Here is a 17,836-nt window from a genome sequence, read left to right on the forward strand (position 1 = left end):
GTGTGTGTGTGTGTGTGTGTGTGTGTGTGTGTGTGTGTGTGTGTGTGGGTGCCTGTTTCTGCCTTTCTCCATACACCAGTCAGTATGGAGGAGCAAATGGTCTGGACTTTATTTTCTGTATTGATACAAGTTCTTTGTACAAGGCAGGTTTGATGGGAACAATGTTGTTTCTCCAGCAACCCCAATTTCACTTTACCTTCCTAGAGAGATGCAAACTTTCATGTAGTGTCATAAAGATGCATGACTATATATGATTCAGAATGCACATGAGACTCACTGTAATACTGGATGGTTGCCCAGAAAACAACCCCAATTTTTTTCCCAAAGGGAGCATAAAGCATTGAGTGTCAATACAAGTCTGGAGAACAAGAGAGGACTCTGGAAGGAAGAAGAAATTCATTAGAAAAGAAGAAGAATTTTATTGATTTGTAGGCTACTCTGAGTCTTTTATGTTTTCTGAATTTCCTGAGGGAAAATAAAGGTTATCTTATTATAAGGTTATCTTATAAAGGTTACCCTGAATGTTAGAGGGAATCACATCTATGGAGATATAGAATAGAATTATATGCTGAGATATTTAATGAATATTTGAGGTGTTATCTGAATTGGTCTCTATATATACAGGGCGTGGGGTGAAGGATCATAGATTACAGATACATTATATGCAGTGCTCTTTCTTGGTGGTATTTTGTTTCTGTTGGTCACCTCCCTCCCAAATAATTTTTAGTCATAAAGTAGCATATAGTTTATTAAAAACAATACAGCCCAAAGATTTCCATTGAATTGTGAAGTCATTTATCAATTGAGAATCAGAAATAACTTTTATATAGGGTTCTCTGATACTCCATCTATCATTACTTCTCAATCACTGATGGACAAATTGAGGCAATGTATTATAGTGGAAATAAGTCTAAAATTGGGGCCAGAGGAGATAGGCTTGATCCCTGTTCCTGACTATCTTTGTGATCTCGGGTAAATAACTTTCCCCCTTTGTATATCCACTTCCTCATTGGTGAAATGAGATTGAACTACATGAAGCCCATGGTCTATTCCATATCTAGATTTTTGATTCTATGAGATCCCTTCCAGGTCTAAATAGATGATTCCCTCTTTGAAACATTTACTGAGCAAAAAGCCATTCCTACTAGAGGATGTTACCTTTTTGTCTTTTCTCTTTGTAGAGTCGGGTTATGTGTTTGCATGTAGCACCTATCTTTAAAAAAAGGTTATATACTTCTTCTGTTTCAGCCATTTCAGTCCCTGGGTTTACATGGGCAACTTCCATAAAACCCTTTCTCAGCTCTGTCTCTCTCTGTCTCTGTTTTTGTCTTTCTCTCTGTCTCTTTCTCTGTCTGTGTGTGTGTGTGCATGTGGGTGCTTGTGTATGTGTGTGTGTGTGTGTGTGTGTGTGTGTGTCTGTTTCTGTCTCTCTCCATTCACTCAAACAGTGTACTTTTATGCCTGCCCTTTAGGTGGCTTACCTGGCAAGCTGAGTTTCCAAATCTATTATTTGGCAATTGCTGTGCACAATAGGCACCATTTCCTTAAGTTGACGAGGATAAAAATACCTTCCTTTTGCACTTGAAGGAAGGAAGGAAGAAAGGGAAATGTATTCATCCTTTTAACCAACATTTTACTTTTTGAGCTAAACCCTTTGAGTGCTGGGTACAAACAGGATGCCCTTTGGGAGTAACAAAACTAATTCTGTGAAAGAAGGTAGGCAACCATCAACAGTGAAGTTCACGTTCTAGGCAGATGTATTCTCTGGAAATATGTTTCAAGTTAAATGCTGAGTATTTGCTTCTTTTTCTTCTTCCTTTTACTGTTCCTTAAAGAATCATCTCTCAGCACTTAAAAGGAAGAGAGCTGTCTGGGTTTTGTCTCAACAGTTCCCCAAATCTCCAGGGTGGTCTTTTGACTCAGGGAGGGGGAAAGGTATGATCTTTAATACTAATGAAAAGCTAAGGCTTACCCAAACTTAAATTTCATTTCAAAGTTGTCTTTGAGCTATGGATTTCTTAGCATATGTTTCTGATGTACTTTCCCAATGCTACCTTTCCTACTGGGGAAGTTTCAACTTGTTCTCCTGACATCAAAGAAATCTATGTGGAAAGAAAAGTCTATTCAAATATCCCCCCTTGAGCAGGCAAATATTAGAAAAGTCATGATCTTCAGCAGGGGTGAGGATCCACTGTGGAGGCTCTTTGACCCTCTGACAGATGGTCTGTAGATACCTGGGAAAGTCTCACCAGGAAGCACTAAAAAGCTTGAGGAAGAACTTTATATATATAGACTGGCCACCCTGACCACAAATTTGTTAAGAACAGTTGGAATATTTTTAAGCAACCAGACAAACATAAACAAACTTAAACTTACTCTCCTTTTTCTTCTAACATCAAGAAGAATATGTTATTTCTAACTCTTCAAACTTTTACCATATATGTAAGCAATTCAAGATGTTGGCTTTTTTTGAAACCTGCTATGAAAAATATATCTATTTCTGCCACATTAAAAGAGAAATACAGGATTTTGTGTTGCATTATGAATTACCTGCTGTCAATGCAATAGTAGTCAATCTGATTAGAGCAAAAAAAGCTTAGAACTATGGATTTCTTATGTAAGTAGAGAGTGAAATTGTGGCCCAAACCTATATAGACTTACTTTTCAGATCTAAATTCCTGGCTCCTGCTGTGCTTTGGGTGGTGATTTTGGTATCGATCTTGACTGTGTGTAGATTGTTGGTGTCCCTGGAGATCATCACATTATGCCACTGGTTGTCATTTAGTGGCTTATTTGAGCTCCCTTTGATGAGGTTAGCACCATTTCCCAAGTCAAAGACATAATGCAAGTACCTAAGGAAAAAACAATACAGGTGAGTGATGGAAGGGCTTTCTGACTCAAATGAAGTAAGAAACTTAGGTGGACCATATAACTGAAAACATTTTAATTGCCTGGAAAAAGATACCACATTCTTGCAATACTTTTCATTGTGTATCAAGTGGAATATAAGCTTCTTGATGAAAAATAAAACAAAACAAAACTGATAGATGGATAATAAATGTTTGGTGGATGGGGTTACATTTTGAAATAGTGGAAATTTCAATTTTTAAAAATTCCTATAATGTCTTTGAAACATTAGATACCATATTTACACTTGAATTGCCAGGAAATTCGCTTTAAAATTTAACCTCCTTCCATTCTTCTTACTTGTATGACATAGAACTAAATCCTAATTAACTGATATCTTGGAGGAATTAGGTGTCCTGATCAATTTAACTTTCTAATTAACTTAATGATAATTATTCACATTTGCATAGTATCTTATACAATGCATTCACATATTTTATTTCATTAGGGATTCAAAATCATCTTGTTTGATAAGAGAGGCCACAAATATTGGGTGATTCCTTTTATATGAGCAGACCAAAGCTCAGAAAAATAATTTGTTGAAGCTTTCATAGCAATTGACAAGGATAGGACTTGACCCCAGTGTTTTTGACTCTAAATATAGCACTCCTTAAACACAACTTGAAAGTTCCTTACTGAAAGTCTTTCTAAAATATTTCAATTCAATTTCCTGTCAATATAATGATGGTCACTGATCAGAAATTAATCTCTGGGATTATTCTTAAGAGATCATAGACAATCTATGAACGTTGACTAAAAGAGTTACTGAATCTATGGGAAAAGTCTGACTTTCAGAGTGTCTTTTTCTGACTAGCTATCTCTTTCTTACTTGTATACTTTTCTGCTTGGTTTCTCATTCCTCTTCTGTAATCTGCTAAGAGCCTTATGTTAGAATTTCCATCTCCCAGGTAGCCCTGCTAATTTATATCTGCCTGCCAGTGACCTCAGAAATAGGAAGCCAATCAGATTTGATTGAGCAAAAATAATTTCCTTTTTTTTTCTTCACAGAATTTCAGATGAAAGAAAGGTTAGAGGTCATCTAATTAAAATGTTACCTAGACAAGCATTTCCTTTACCATATCTAGTCTCTGCGTAATGATCTCTTCTAGGGGGAAATGTATAACCTTTCTCCTAAAAGTGGAAGTCGACAAAAGAAATCCGTGTAACTGAGATCTCTGATTAGTTGTTTTTTGGGCTTTTGAAAATACTTTGCTGCAAGATGACAAATTTAAAACTGGAACGGACATTATAAATCCAACCCCTTGCATTTTACAGATGAGGAAACTGAGGATGATAGAGGTCAAGTAAATTGCCCATATCCAAATGGGTAGTAAAGAGCAGAGTTATGATTTCACCTCCTAACCTGTGACTCTAAATTCAGAATTTTTTTCCACTGCACCACATTTGATTTGATATACACCTACCCTTTAACTAATTCAACCACGATAAAGTCATTTCCATCGCCACTATTGTATAAAATCAATCCATCTAGAGATGTTGTCTTGAATTGGAAAAAAAGATGCATAGAGGTGTATGCTTGCAATGTAGCTAAGGCAACATAACTTGATTTGGTCTTGAAAGTGACAGGATCTGCTATGATGTTTCTGAAGCCAAATCTGGCATTTAGCTCACAGTAGTCTATGTCGCCATTTTTACACAAGTCAATATAAGCCATTCCATTAAAAGTCAGGCTTTGCAGGTGGCCAATGAAATTGGAGGGGACAGAGGACAGATACCGCCTCTCTGTTATGATTCCAGTTTCTATGTTGTGGAACTCCAGCCTTGTATGATCTCCTGCCATTTGACCTAGAAAGAGGAAAAAGTAATAATATCATTATAGTGTTTCATTGAAAAAATATTAAAAGAATTAGCAATTTCAAAATTACCACAAATAAACATAATTCTTTAAAACATAAGGGATTATTTTCCCCTTGTTTCTAAATTGCACTTGGTAAAAAAGGCTTTCTTTTCTCTTACTCTTCATCCCCTTGGTTCTTCATTTGCCAATTGTGTTTTAATTCCTCTGTGTGAAATTTCTGGTGATAATCCTCTTTAAGGTTAGTTAGATACTAGTCTTCATATACCAGAGTTCGTTGTTGGAATAACTCAAGGAAGTGAAAGCTGTATACAACATTGGTCATCTGTGTTTTCATTCTTAACTATATATGTCCCATTAAAAATCATCTTCAATTATCAGTCCAAGTAAAAAAAAAAACTAAAACTGAGTAAGTGAATGAATGAAAAAGCATTTATTAAGTTCTTATTCTATGCTAAGCAATGGGGATACAAATAAAGGTGAAATGGTTCCTGTTTTCAAGGGGATTATATGCTAATTGAGGAAGAAAATACATAAAGGGGAGTGAGAAATCAGGGATGGAAGGGATACAAATGTTTGGAGGTGGATAAGGAATGACAAGTTGATCTGGTTCTGAATAATGTAAAAAGCTCATATCAGAGCCCATGGTGCCAAAGCCAAAGTCCAGCTCCTTCTAATGGGAAAAGATTGAGGATCATTAGAAAAATAGAACACTGAGGCCATGACAGCTACACATTAGTCATCTGACTTTCTATGGGCTCATCCCAGCTTTATAGTTAACAAGTTCATACTTTTCAACTTGACTCCCTTCTAATGAACAAGTTCATACTTTGCAACTTGACTCCCTTCTAATGCAATTTCCCATTGCATTCCCAGTGGAAATGGAGAATAGTTGCTCATTACTACATACTTAGGTAGTCTTCTTAAATTTGGAAAGTTGTACGAAAAGCTGTCTGCTTCTGAATTTTTAACAAATAAAATTTTTCACATAAAAATTTCCCAGTCCATCTGTAAGTGACACTGTCCACTTTGCATTCAAAATTTCAGTTCCTAAATTAGGCAAAATACTTCCAAAAAAAGCATGACAAATATAGAATACACTAGCCAAATTATCTCAAATAACCTTGATGCTATGGTCTTCTTTCCATTTCTAAAGGAAGATGTGGTCATTAAGAAAAAATTACGGGGTGGCTAGGTGAATAGAGAACTGGCCCTGGAGTCAGGAGGACCCGAGTTCAAATCTGATCTCAGACACTTGACACAATTACTAGCCATGTGACTTTGGGCAAATCACTTAACCCCAATTGCCCTCCCCCCCAAAATTGCATACAACAGTATTAAATAGTTACTTAGTGATTCATTGTGACCCCAGATTGTTTTCTGTCATGACCCATGCAATGCCAATTTTATCCTGTCTTGGCTTTGTACAGATAACTATTACCTCTCTGATTTGTCCTTGCCCATTTAAATTGACTTCTTGCTTCTCCAACTTTTCAAAGTCATTTTCACTTCTAATTGAGTTCTCCAATGTACTACTCACCCCACACAACTTGGTGTAATTGGAAAGTTTACCGAGCATACCCTACTCCATCATCCATGTCATTAATGAAAATGTTAATCAGTTCTAGGCTTACTACCCTCTACTGAGAACTTCCACTCAATATGCCATCCAAGTTGACTTTGTTTTTTAATGTTAGAGAGGAAGGAATCTTGGAAACCATCTAGTCTACCCCACACTTTTCTTTTAAATTTTATTCATTTTATTCTCAACTTGAGAAATAAAACAAGCATTTTCATAACAGAAAATAGAAAAAAAAAAGACGATTGACCATGAAACTACAAGTCTGGCATGTACAATTCATTTTAAATATATAATAAAGTTATTATGTGACTTTTTCCCCCTTTTTCCTCTCCCCTCTGCCAAGGTGGATACCATTAGACACAAATCATTCTATACATGTTTCTATTTATCATTTCTTTGTCTGGATGCAGATAGTGTCTTCCTTCATAGGTCCTTTGTTTGGGTATAATTTAGTCTGCCCCTCTCTTTTTTATACATGAGGAAACTGAGGTTGGGTAGATTCAATAACTGGCCCAAGGCCACACAGCTAGTTTGCTGCCCTGTTTAGAACCCAAATATTCTGATTTCTTCTTCTATTCTCTATCTACTACATCATAGTTGCTATTTAGTCAGTGATGGCTTCTCTGATTCCATCACTTCAGTTACTTAAAAACATTTTTCCTTCATCTAATGAAAATAGTGAGAACCAGATCTTTAAAGAAACTTTAAAATGTTATTAGCAAGAACACATTTATCTTATTGAATTTGCCTATTTGGTAGCTGAAAATGTCTCCCTATAGTTAAACAAAATCTATCTCTAGACACATAGACTCCTACTCAGTTTCACCTTCTTTCTCTAGCCCCTTATACTAATGACCATATGTCATCACTATCCTTTAACCTGCTTTCCTTTCCTTCTTATTTTCTTTTTTCTGTTGTTAAAATATGATTGTTATGAAAAGCAGAGTATCGCTTTCTTCGGGGGAGTTATCTCAGGTCTTTTTTCATTTGCAACCTCTAACACGATGCTCTCTAATAGTAGGATACTTCTTTGTGTCTTTTGTCCTTTCTTCAATCAGTCAGTACACACTTATTAATTGCTTATTGCAAATCCTAGGATTAGTGCTGGGGGTGTGAAGACAAAAATGAATCACTCTCTGCTCTCAGGAAGCTGATATTAGGGCCCCAGAAGCCAATCTTAAAGTCTGTGGTAATTTTGATTTCGGATTCTTCTTTAGTTATAGTTGTTCTCTTCAGCTTTTCCATTCTAAGGAATCTCACCTGACATGTGACTATTTCTACAACAGAAACTACCACTCTTTTGGGAACCCATCTCCTGAGACAGCAATTAATGAATAATCAATAAACATTTATTAAGTGTGTATTATGTACCAGGCACTGTGCTACATCCTAGGTCCTCCACAGCATGGCATGCCACGAGATTCATTCAATGCATTAGCCTCCAACAAGTATTTTAACTTCCAGGAAGTATTGCAACTTCAAGGAGTCAAAAGCTGGCCTCAACATGGAATCAAGCCATTTGGAGGATCTGTTTTGATTGACTGCATATCTGTTTCAAGAAACAAATTTTTCTTGTCTTTTCCTTCCCTCCCCATAGGATGGGGGGTGCGAGTGGGAGGGAAACAAAATAGATTTATGTTAATTGAAAAAGTAGAGAAGTGAAGACTTCCATACATTTGAAATGTTGCATGCACTTTCAGTTGATGTCACTGTAGTATTACTTTTGCTTTTTATAAAAGATTTTCTACGAAAAGGAAGTAATATGTAAATTTATGTAACATAAAAACAGAACACGTCAATAAAATTGGAAGTGACAAAACATGAAGTTCTCTACTTTCTTTTCTCAGTTAAGCTGGTTATGACAGTGGATAACTTAAGAGTATTTCATTGATTGATTGCTGACTCACTAGGAATAACCCAAGCAATAATTATAATTGACATTTGAGGAAATTGAGGGAATTAGGACAAGTGGTTAATTGTAAGAATTGAGTGAACCGCACTGACTCCATCTTATAACTCAATTCTGGTGCTAACTTAGTTTCTATTCAATTATGGGTCTAGTCCAATTTCAGTCTTCTGAGAAAACTTTATTCAATTGTAGGAATTAGGATAAAATCTTATTCCACTGTTTGAACTTAACCCTGCATATCTGGAAAACTGGACCAGCTCTCCCTGCTGCTTAGAAAATCTTAACCAAGAACCTAGGTTATGTTGACTAGAAACTCAGTCAGATTCAAAGATTGATGCAAGCAGTCTTCTTACAATCACACATCTCAAGTAACTGATATGTCTATCTGAAATCGGGTCCTATACTGATCAATCAGTTATTATTTTTATGTTCCTTTGATTGCTTGCAGACCCTTGGTGGGGGCAGTGGGACATCTTTTTCTGAATTTAGGGACTTGCATCTATTCACTCTCCTCATCCCAATTTGGAAAGTCCCTAATCTTTCCTCCAATTAGAAATTAGATTACTCAATATTGTTTTGTTTTTTTGTAATTAATCGATCTTATTGGATTAATTATTTTTAATGTATAAAAGTCCATCTCTCACTGTATTGGGGATCCAGGCCTAAGCTAAGGAGGTCTGGTCCCTCCTTGTCAGGCATTTGGCATGCATTGCTTAATAAATCGATATGCTCAGAAGATCAAACCTTTTTTTTCTCAGTCATTTTATCTTTATCTCACCCACATATACCCTGTAAAATAGAGGCTACAGTCATCATATCTATTTTACTGAGGAGGTAAGATATCTATAGATTTGCCTGTTGATGCAGCTGGTATCAGGTCAGGATTTGAACCCCGGTCCAGCACATTATACTGTACATTATCCTAACTATGCTCAACAAAATTTTTTAGGCTACAAAAAGGGGTCCTGATTTACTCACTCTGAATAAAAAGGTCTGAGAAACCTACATTTGATAAGTTTGAATCTTCTCAAAATTTGATCCATAAGAGTACTGAGCCATGAAGATCTTATCGGTAGATTGAACCAATAGGAAAATATTTACATTGAATATGACCCAAAGTTGCATAGAGCTCAGGGAGACTTTTCCCTTAACCTTACTGCATAAGAGTTTACTCTGTTTATGTCATTATTAAGCTATTGACTGATTACATGAATCTTGATTTTCAGTATTTTTTTAGCAAAGCATCAGAAAAAAAGAGCCCCACTGCCTAATGTTTTACCCTCTAAGATTGCACGCTAACTGAAGGATCTGCCAGGCTCTATAGTCTGAGAGGGATTAGTTAGTATACTAGTCTTCATATACCAGAGTTCGTTGTTGGAACAACATAAGGAAGTGAGAGCTGTATACAACATTGGTCATCTGTATTTTCATTCTTAACTATATATATATATATATATATATATATATATGTATATATATCCCATTAAAAATCATCTTCAATTATCAGTCCAAGTAAAAATAAATAAAATTGAGTTTTATTATATTATAGTTATTATATTATAATAACTAAGACTGGGGGGACTCTTTATTAATCAAACTTTACTTTCATCCATTCAGCATAATCCTAGGCAGTTAAGGAAACTTAAAAAATCAAAATGAGTAACGTGAATGAAGAGAGGACTAGCTTGGTAAGAGTATTAAAGCATACTGGAACAAGCCCAGGTTAGGAAAAGAAATCAGAATTCTTTGGAGTCTAGGTTTAGGCTTCATTCACACTCATTCTGAAAACTAAATGGAAAAGTCTAATTTTATCTGATGGAAAAACATTCCTTGGCATCAAAATTATATCCTCTACAGCCTGGATCTCTGCCCACGTTTAGTGGCATTTAAAACCCTTTACAATTTGACTCCCACTTCTTTCTAGACTGAATTCACATGACTCTACTTCACACACTCTGAGTTCCATCCAGGCTGGCCTGCTTACTGCTCCTCAAGCTTAACATTCTATCTTTCTCCTTTGCACAGATTGTCCTCACTCCTAGAATGCATTCCCCATTCACCTTTGCTCTTAAGATCTCAAGCTATCTTTAAACTCAGATGCTACGAGAGGCCTTTCCTGACCTACTTCCACATGAAGTCCTCCCCCCATCCACATCCTCTACCATCAGACACTGTCTTGCCTTTTATAAATGTATCCTGGGCATAGTTGGTGCTTGATAAATGCTTGTTCCATTTCTCTTCTCTTCATCACAGTACTTGGTACATAGAAAGCACTTAATAGTTTTTTTTTTCATTTATTCATTCCCCCTTGTAAATTACTTATTTGTGCACTTCTTGTTTTCCCTCAAGAGTCTCTGAGCTCCTCGAGGACAGGGACCATTTTATTTTTGCCTTTGTATATACAGCACCTGACGAACAGTAGGGACTTAATGTTTGTTTTGCTATTGAATGTTAGACTCGCCATATTCCTATGCCTTGTTTCCTTAGTATCTTATGATTCTGCCCTATTGTTCAGCTTTAATGGTCAGTTGTAAATCTTGCTCATTCTCACTAACAATGAAGAATTCCCCATTTCACATTGAATATATGTGATCTGTTCCTCCTGGAAGTTTTGCCCCCAGATTTGGCAATCTTAACTAAAGACTTGCTGAGCCAAAATATCTGTGTAGGCACATTTGATAAACTACTTACCAAAGAAGAAGACTTTGTTTTTTTTATGGACAAAAGAGGGTAACAATGAAAGGCCTAGTACTGGGGAGGGAGAAAGAAAAAAACTTGGAAGATGATGGAGGAAGGAAGATGAATAAGAAAAGAACTTTAAAAAGCAAAAAAAAAAAAAAATCAGGAGAAATAATACTGTCCTGATAGTAAAAAACTGGACAGCATAGGAAATATAGCTGAAATGGACTCAGAAATTTTAACAGAAGGTGTTGGGCCTTGTTAAAAATGTAAACAACTGGAACAGCTAGGTAGTGCAGTGAATAGAGCACTGGCCCTGGAGTCAGGAGGACCTGAGTTCAAATGCGGCCTCAGACACTTAACACTTAATGGACATGTGTTCTTGGGCAAGTCACTTAACCCCAATTCCCCTGCCCTCCAAAATGCAAAAAAAAAAAAAAAGTAAACAACTCTAACAAGAATTAACCTTTGAGCTATTATTAGATATCTCTAGAGAAACATGTAATGGCACATTTTCATGGAAAGGAGAGAGGAGAGAGAAAGCAAGTGGTACTTGACATCTGATATAGGGATATGGGAAGGGATGGGGGAGGAAATGCCGAGAAAGTCAAGGCTATGAATGGCTTAAGGCTGCCTAGTGTAATGGAAAAAGCACAGGGATTTTTAAGCAGAAAGGTGAGGTTTAAGTTCCATCTCTCTGCTACTTTTTAGTTGTATGACCTTGAGCACTTCACTTAATCTCTCTAGGCCTCAGTTCCCTCATCTGTAAAATGAAGGGATTGAACTGGATGGTCTCTACAGTCATATCCACCTCTAAGTACTCTAAGCCAAATTTTATCTGGCAGAGTCAAAACTTTAATTTTCTGAAAGTTCTCTCTAATGTCCTCTTCCTTTATTAAGTATATACCTTCATGTCCTCAAGTGCTGCAAATACTCATATGCCCTCACAGAGAATTAAATTCCACTTTTAGTTTTATGTGTTTAGGATCATAGGATTTAGAGCTGGGAGGGATTTAAGCACATGTCTCTCACTTTATAGATGAGCAAACAGAGGCCAGAGAGGGGAGATTAATTTTTTAGGTGGTAAGTGGCAGAGTTATGGTCTGAACCCAGGTTCCCTGACTCCAAATCTGAGTTCTTTCCAACATAATCACTGCCTCCTGTTTCCTTATGCCAGGGTAGAGTTAGTAGTACACAGATTAGAAAACCAATGCTTCCTGTAAGCTCCAGTTTTCTCATAGATGGTCACTGAACCCTGGCAAAAGGTCAAACTCCAGCATAGATTTTTTAAAGTACAGAAACTTCCAGGAATGAATAAGAAAGTATTTAAAGGTTTACTGAGTACCAAGTAGAGTGCTAAGAAATTTACATGCACATGAGTGTGTGTATATGTGTATGTGTATACATACACACATATATATACATATACCTTTAAGTATTTTATATGTGTATATATATGTATTTATATATCCATATGCACATGAATGTATCTCCTCTTCTGCTTCACTTTCTACTTTTTGCTCTGCATCCAACTGTCTTATCAAGATTGCCACTGTTTCTGAAAAATATATCAATTGACTCACATATGGATCAACCTACCATCCCAATGATTGCCCAGATCAAAAATCCTTTCCATCACTCCCCTATATGTACATGTGTATGGTATCTGTGTGAATACACACACATATATACATATACACACAATTACAGGTGTAAACAAACACACATCTCTATGTATATACACGTATGTATATGTATGTGTATCTATACCTACATATACATACCCACATATATTTTTATATATCTGGGCATATATACACACATACATATATAGGGTAGTGTTCTTCAGGGAAGGGATTTTTCATCTGGGGAGTCACAGGGATGGTATATTGATACATAGGGTAGTCAGCTGAAATATTTTTTATAAAAGAAACAATGGCCATATTTATAGGACAACTGTGCCCACAGCAAGAGATGGGCGTAGTTCTATATGATGATACGGTAGAAAACCAGTTGGTTTAGGTAGATGGCTAGATGGGAGGAGAATGATGGTCTGGACTAGGGCTAGCTACGTTGAGCTCTGGTGAGTTTGCACTCACTTGCTCATTGTTTGAATCACTCCAAGATGTCTAAGCAGCAAAGATGTGCCAATTTCCTCTCTTTTTCTTATTTTTGCTCATTCTTCTTTTCACAGAATAAGCTATCCTGGCCTTGGATGGCAGGTGATGGGGAAACTTAACACCACCATGGTTTTATCCACCGTTGTTGCTTGACTGCCTCCGACATCTTGGATGAGATGGAATCAGCAACTTTATTCCTTCTGGTGACACAGAGGGTCACACAGTTCTACCATCTGCCTTGTTCCTACTCCTTCACTGTCCTGGAAGTATCATCTGATATATTTATGTAAGGTAAGAACCCCTGAGCCTTGCCATCCATCCTCTTGCTGAAGCTTTAACATTTCTAGGTCTTACTACCTTCTCTAAAGCTGAACTTTCTTTTGTTTTTATCTTCCCCAACTAGAGTATGAGAACTATGAGAGCAGCTACTGTGCCATGTTACTATTTGTATTCCCATGCTTGACAGAGTGCTTGGTACATAGTACTATTTAAGGAATGCTCTTTCTCCCTCCATCCCTCCTTTCTTTCCTCCCTTTCTTCTTTCCTTCTTCCTTCTCTTCTTTTTCTTCTTCTCCTTTCTTCTTCTTGTCTTTTTTTCCTTCCTTCTTTCCTTTTTATATTTTCCTTTCCTTCTTTCAAGACAGTTCAGTTCCAAAATGGGAGTTCCAAAGTTGAGGAAATGGGGAGTATGATTTGTGAAGATCTAAAGGAGAAACCTACAAAAGTCCTCTCAAAAAAATTGGGGACAGAAAAGAAAACAATTCAGTCCCTGACTTCTTCACTTAGGACATGCCATTTCATCATCTTGTTACTGTCTGGCACTGGAAAGGTCTCCTAAAAAAGGTCATAGGGGCTTTTTTCATCTTCCAAAAAGGAAATGTAGGCACTCACAAGCTAGGCATATCTTATATTGCTGAAAATCCTTACACATTTGCACTGTGGAATTAAGCTCTGTTCATCAGCATTCCGTTCACTTCTTCCAGATATGGTTTGTGTATTTCCATCCCAAGGCCTTTATACATGCTCATTTCTGTCACCTAGAATACATACCCCTATCTTTTCTTGTTTCCTAAAACCTACCCATCTTTCAAGGTCATCTGTCATCATGGCTGTTGGTACTCTGTAACTGAGAAGCTGGATATCATTATAGATTAGATTAAGGATTATAAAACCAAGGTTTTAGACCTCCCTCTGCTAGCCAAGTCAACTCAGAAATAATTCCATCCCTTTGAGTCTCAGTTAGATTGTCCTGACTCCAGGCCCAATACTCTATCATTGGTCACCTAGATGCCCTCATTTTTTTTCACCACACTCAAAGACTTGCTATGAAGAAAAAAATTGAATCAGGTATGTAACATTGCTATGAAACTTATAGAATCCAATAAACTGTACTTCATTAATAACTTTCATTGATTAGCATGATAATATTGGCTTACTGACCTGACAGGATCCTATCCAAAACAATTTTGATACATCCATGGGTCCTATTATTCCTCAGCCCATCCCTGGTAATAAATGAGGTCAGTTCACTCCTTTAGGGCACTAGGATCATTTATAGCACTGTACTGAGTAACAAATGTGTTGTCCTTCACCAGTAGGTTAGGTTTTTTGAGTTGTTTTTCTAGTAGCAGGGATGAAATCACACTCTTTCTCCTCATCCCCAGTAGCTTGAAAGGGTTTGAGATTCCAAGGACTTGAAAGATGCTTATTTACCAACCTGTAGAAATACCCTATTGTATTGACCTTAGACTGTTGATTTATAGTCGTAAGGGAGTTTAAAAGCAAGATAACTTAATCTTTTCATTTTCCAGATGAGGAAAAGTGATGCCTTAAGATATTAAGTGACTTGCCCAAAGTCACACAGATAGCTGATAGCAAAGACAGGATTTGAACCATGGGCTCTGAATTTAGATCTTTCCATTTTCCAAAACTACTCCTAACAGTACTGGCCAAAACCACATCTTTTTATATAGTTGTGTATTACAGACACCTTTGTGGATGAATAGTGTCAACGTGTCTATGGATCTTTGGTATACTTTTAATTCATTTGAAAAAAGTAAATTAAAGAATATGTAACAATAGAAGAAATAATTTACACAAAGAAAATCTAATTTGCCCACCCAACTCCTCAAATACACATATTACTAATACCTCCATAAGTGAGACTGGTCTGCAAAAATCAATCAATATTCACTTAATTCAAATATAAATATGATTTTGTGGTAATCTGTTGAGGTAAAATATCCATGACACACATATAAAAATTGTGACAATTTAGGGCTGAAGATTCCCTCTAATAAAGTGCTTCCATTTCTAAGAGGTTAAGTGAAATGAATCATAGGCAGTTTCTTGCAGTCTTGAATCCTTTTGTATTTCAGGTAGCTGTCAGCCACAAATCATGGTCACAAAGCACAGGGCAGGGATGCCTCAGGACGTTGGCAGGGGCAGAGTGATACAACTTACCTGTCATGGCTTGCTGGTCATCCACCATTAACTTTAAACTTTTTCCTCGTCGAACCACACGCACTGTGTGCCACTCATTATCATTGAGGTTATAGCCAGCAAAAAGGGTCTCGGGACCTTTGCCTGTAGGATATGCCAAACAGTCATTATGGAAACTCTAAATCAGTCAACAAATGAACCTCACAGAAAGGGAGAGGTTGAGAGAGAGAGAGATAGAGAGAAAGAAAGAGAAAGAGAGAGAAAGAGAGAGACTCGCTGGACCAATGTTAAAGCACGTTTAGAACCATAGCAAGCAAGAAAAATGATGAGTTAACTTACATTTCAATATATAGGCATAATCATTTAAAATTACCTTTAGCATTAGGTATTGATCTAAGAAAAGGTAAGAGAGCAAGTTGTCATAAATGGGCACAAACCAATATGTTGTTTCATCTGATTCTGAAGGCTTCCATATTTACAAATAAATATTTTCAATGCTCAGCTATAGCATATTTAATGAAAAATGTGATTCGTAGTTCATGTTTTACTTTCAAAGCTTAACCTGTAATTTTCTTCAAGGGACTGGAATTGGATTGTTCAGATTATATCCACTAGACAGTTTAAAAATAATTTATTGAGAATTGTCTCTTACTACTTGGGTTATTATATTATATAGTGGATACAGTGAGACTCTATCCTGCTTTTCCTTTAATGTTCCTTGATTTCAGTTTTTTTTTTAATTTGCCTATCACTATACTGTGTTTTTTCTCCAAAACAAAATGCAAAGCCATCTTGAAATTAATATTCTCTATTTCTTCTAAACTCACATATTCTCTTTGTGTAAGGGGATTGAGGAAGAGTTGGGATAGTCATGTGCTTTGTATCCAGTGAGGAGGAAGAAAAAAACCCCAAACCCTTGCATTTGTAAAATAAGAAATGGAGGGAGGATAAAATGATCTTCAAGAATCGCAAAAGGGTAAGTTTCCCTGGAAACTTACTTTCTGTCTGCCTCCACGATACAGAACAAAATAACGAATGAGATATCTAGGTTATGTAAGATGTCTCCTCTAATTAAAAAAATAAATGCAATAGCATATATATATATTATATATATACACATATACATATATAGTGATGGTTTAATAAAAACACTTTTAGAGAACAGATTTTGAGAGGTAGGCAACTCAAGAAGAGGGAGCCAGTTAGCAACAGAGAAATTAAAATGTTATCAGATCATATCCTGTATATTAGTTCTTAGATCAAAAGAAATCTCTCCATTTCAAAAATGTAAAAGGAAGAATTTTTTTTTACAACTTTCTAGCCTACCTCTAGCAACAGGGGGCATTTTCCACTTTGACATATGAAATAAAAACACAAGATTTTTACAGTGGAGAAAATGTTCAGATATATCTTCTTCTGAAGTAATTTTCCATACCTCTCACTATTTTTCATTTATTTAATAGGTAACAAATGTATTAAGGTAAGATCATGATAACTATGTTATCATAATCTTATTTATCTTGCAATAAAGTCACAAAGTGCTATCTGTGAAACTCATAACCTTTTCTGTAATAATTAGCACAAAATTAATTACAAATACTCATTTTGTTTAAAAAAAAACCCTCTGAGTTGACTTCAGATTCTTTTCATCTCCCGTTAAATACCTTAAGAGATTGATATGAAGAGAAAATAAATTTAAAATGACATGCCTAGCTCAAAAAAAATGTTACTCACCTACCAGGGCAAAATGAAAATGGCAATGGATAGAGTCAAGAAATTATATTGAACTAAATGAACTCTAAGGTCCCTTTCTATTTAAAAACTTGTATCTAAGACCAGCATGAAACAATTAGCATTTAAGTTTTCTAGAACCAGATCTGCCACTGACTAGCTGTGGTACTATCAATGAGTAGCTTCAACTGAAATTTTTTAGCTCTGGAAAATGACAGAATGATATACTAAATGATCTCCAAGTTCCCTTTTAGCTCTAAAATGCTGATTCCAATAAGTGAAATAAATATATATTGAATTGAATTGATATTGCAGGGAAATAGTGAAAGACCCACTGTTTAAATTAACACCTACTGAGTTCTAGATTATTTTCAGAGGTAAATATCTATAATTATTAGGGGAAGTTGACCTACCTCTTAAAATTTTCTGATTCTTATTAGATTGTGCATTCCTGCAGGGCAGGGGTCATCTTTTCCCTCTTTGTATCTCCAGTGTTTAGCACTGACCCTGGCACAGGGAAAGCACTTAATAAATACCTATGGATTAATTGACTCTATTACTTGATAATTACCATCTGAGACTTCAGATTTTAGTTTCACCCTACATGTTCTTCATCAATATCTTTGTATGTCTACCGGAACTTTTTGGAA

At 36.2% G+C, this 17,836-nt stretch overlaps 1 protein-coding gene across 11 annotated transcripts in view; it reads right to left on the bottom strand.

The window, feature by feature from the left end:
* The window catches only part of NRXN1 (neurexin 1), a 1,464,789-nt gene that overhangs the window by 766,544 nt on the left and 680,409 nt on the right, over positions 1 to 17,836 (bottom strand). For all 11 annotated transcript variants that reach the window (XM_069071685.1, XM_069071684.1, XM_069071683.1 and 8 more), the window contains 3 exons: positions 15,477 to 15,599; positions 4,332 to 4,713; positions 2,662 to 2,852 (listed from right to left, as the gene is read on the bottom strand). In XM_069071685.1, the coding sequence (XP_068927786.1) occupies positions 2,662 to 2,852; positions 4,332 to 4,713; positions 15,477 to 15,599 (696 nt within the window). The remainder of the gene's footprint in view (positions 1 to 2,661; positions 2,853 to 4,331; positions 4,714 to 15,476; positions 15,600 to 17,836) is intronic.

This window comes from Petaurus breviceps, unplaced genomic scaffold (genome assembly GCF_028583685.1).
Source record: "Petaurus breviceps papuanus isolate PSGF00001 unplaced genomic scaffold, PetGlider_PUasm1.0 90842, whole genome shotgun sequence".
Lineage (NCBI taxonomy): Eukaryota > Metazoa > Chordata > Mammalia > Diprotodontia > Petauridae > Petaurus > Petaurus breviceps.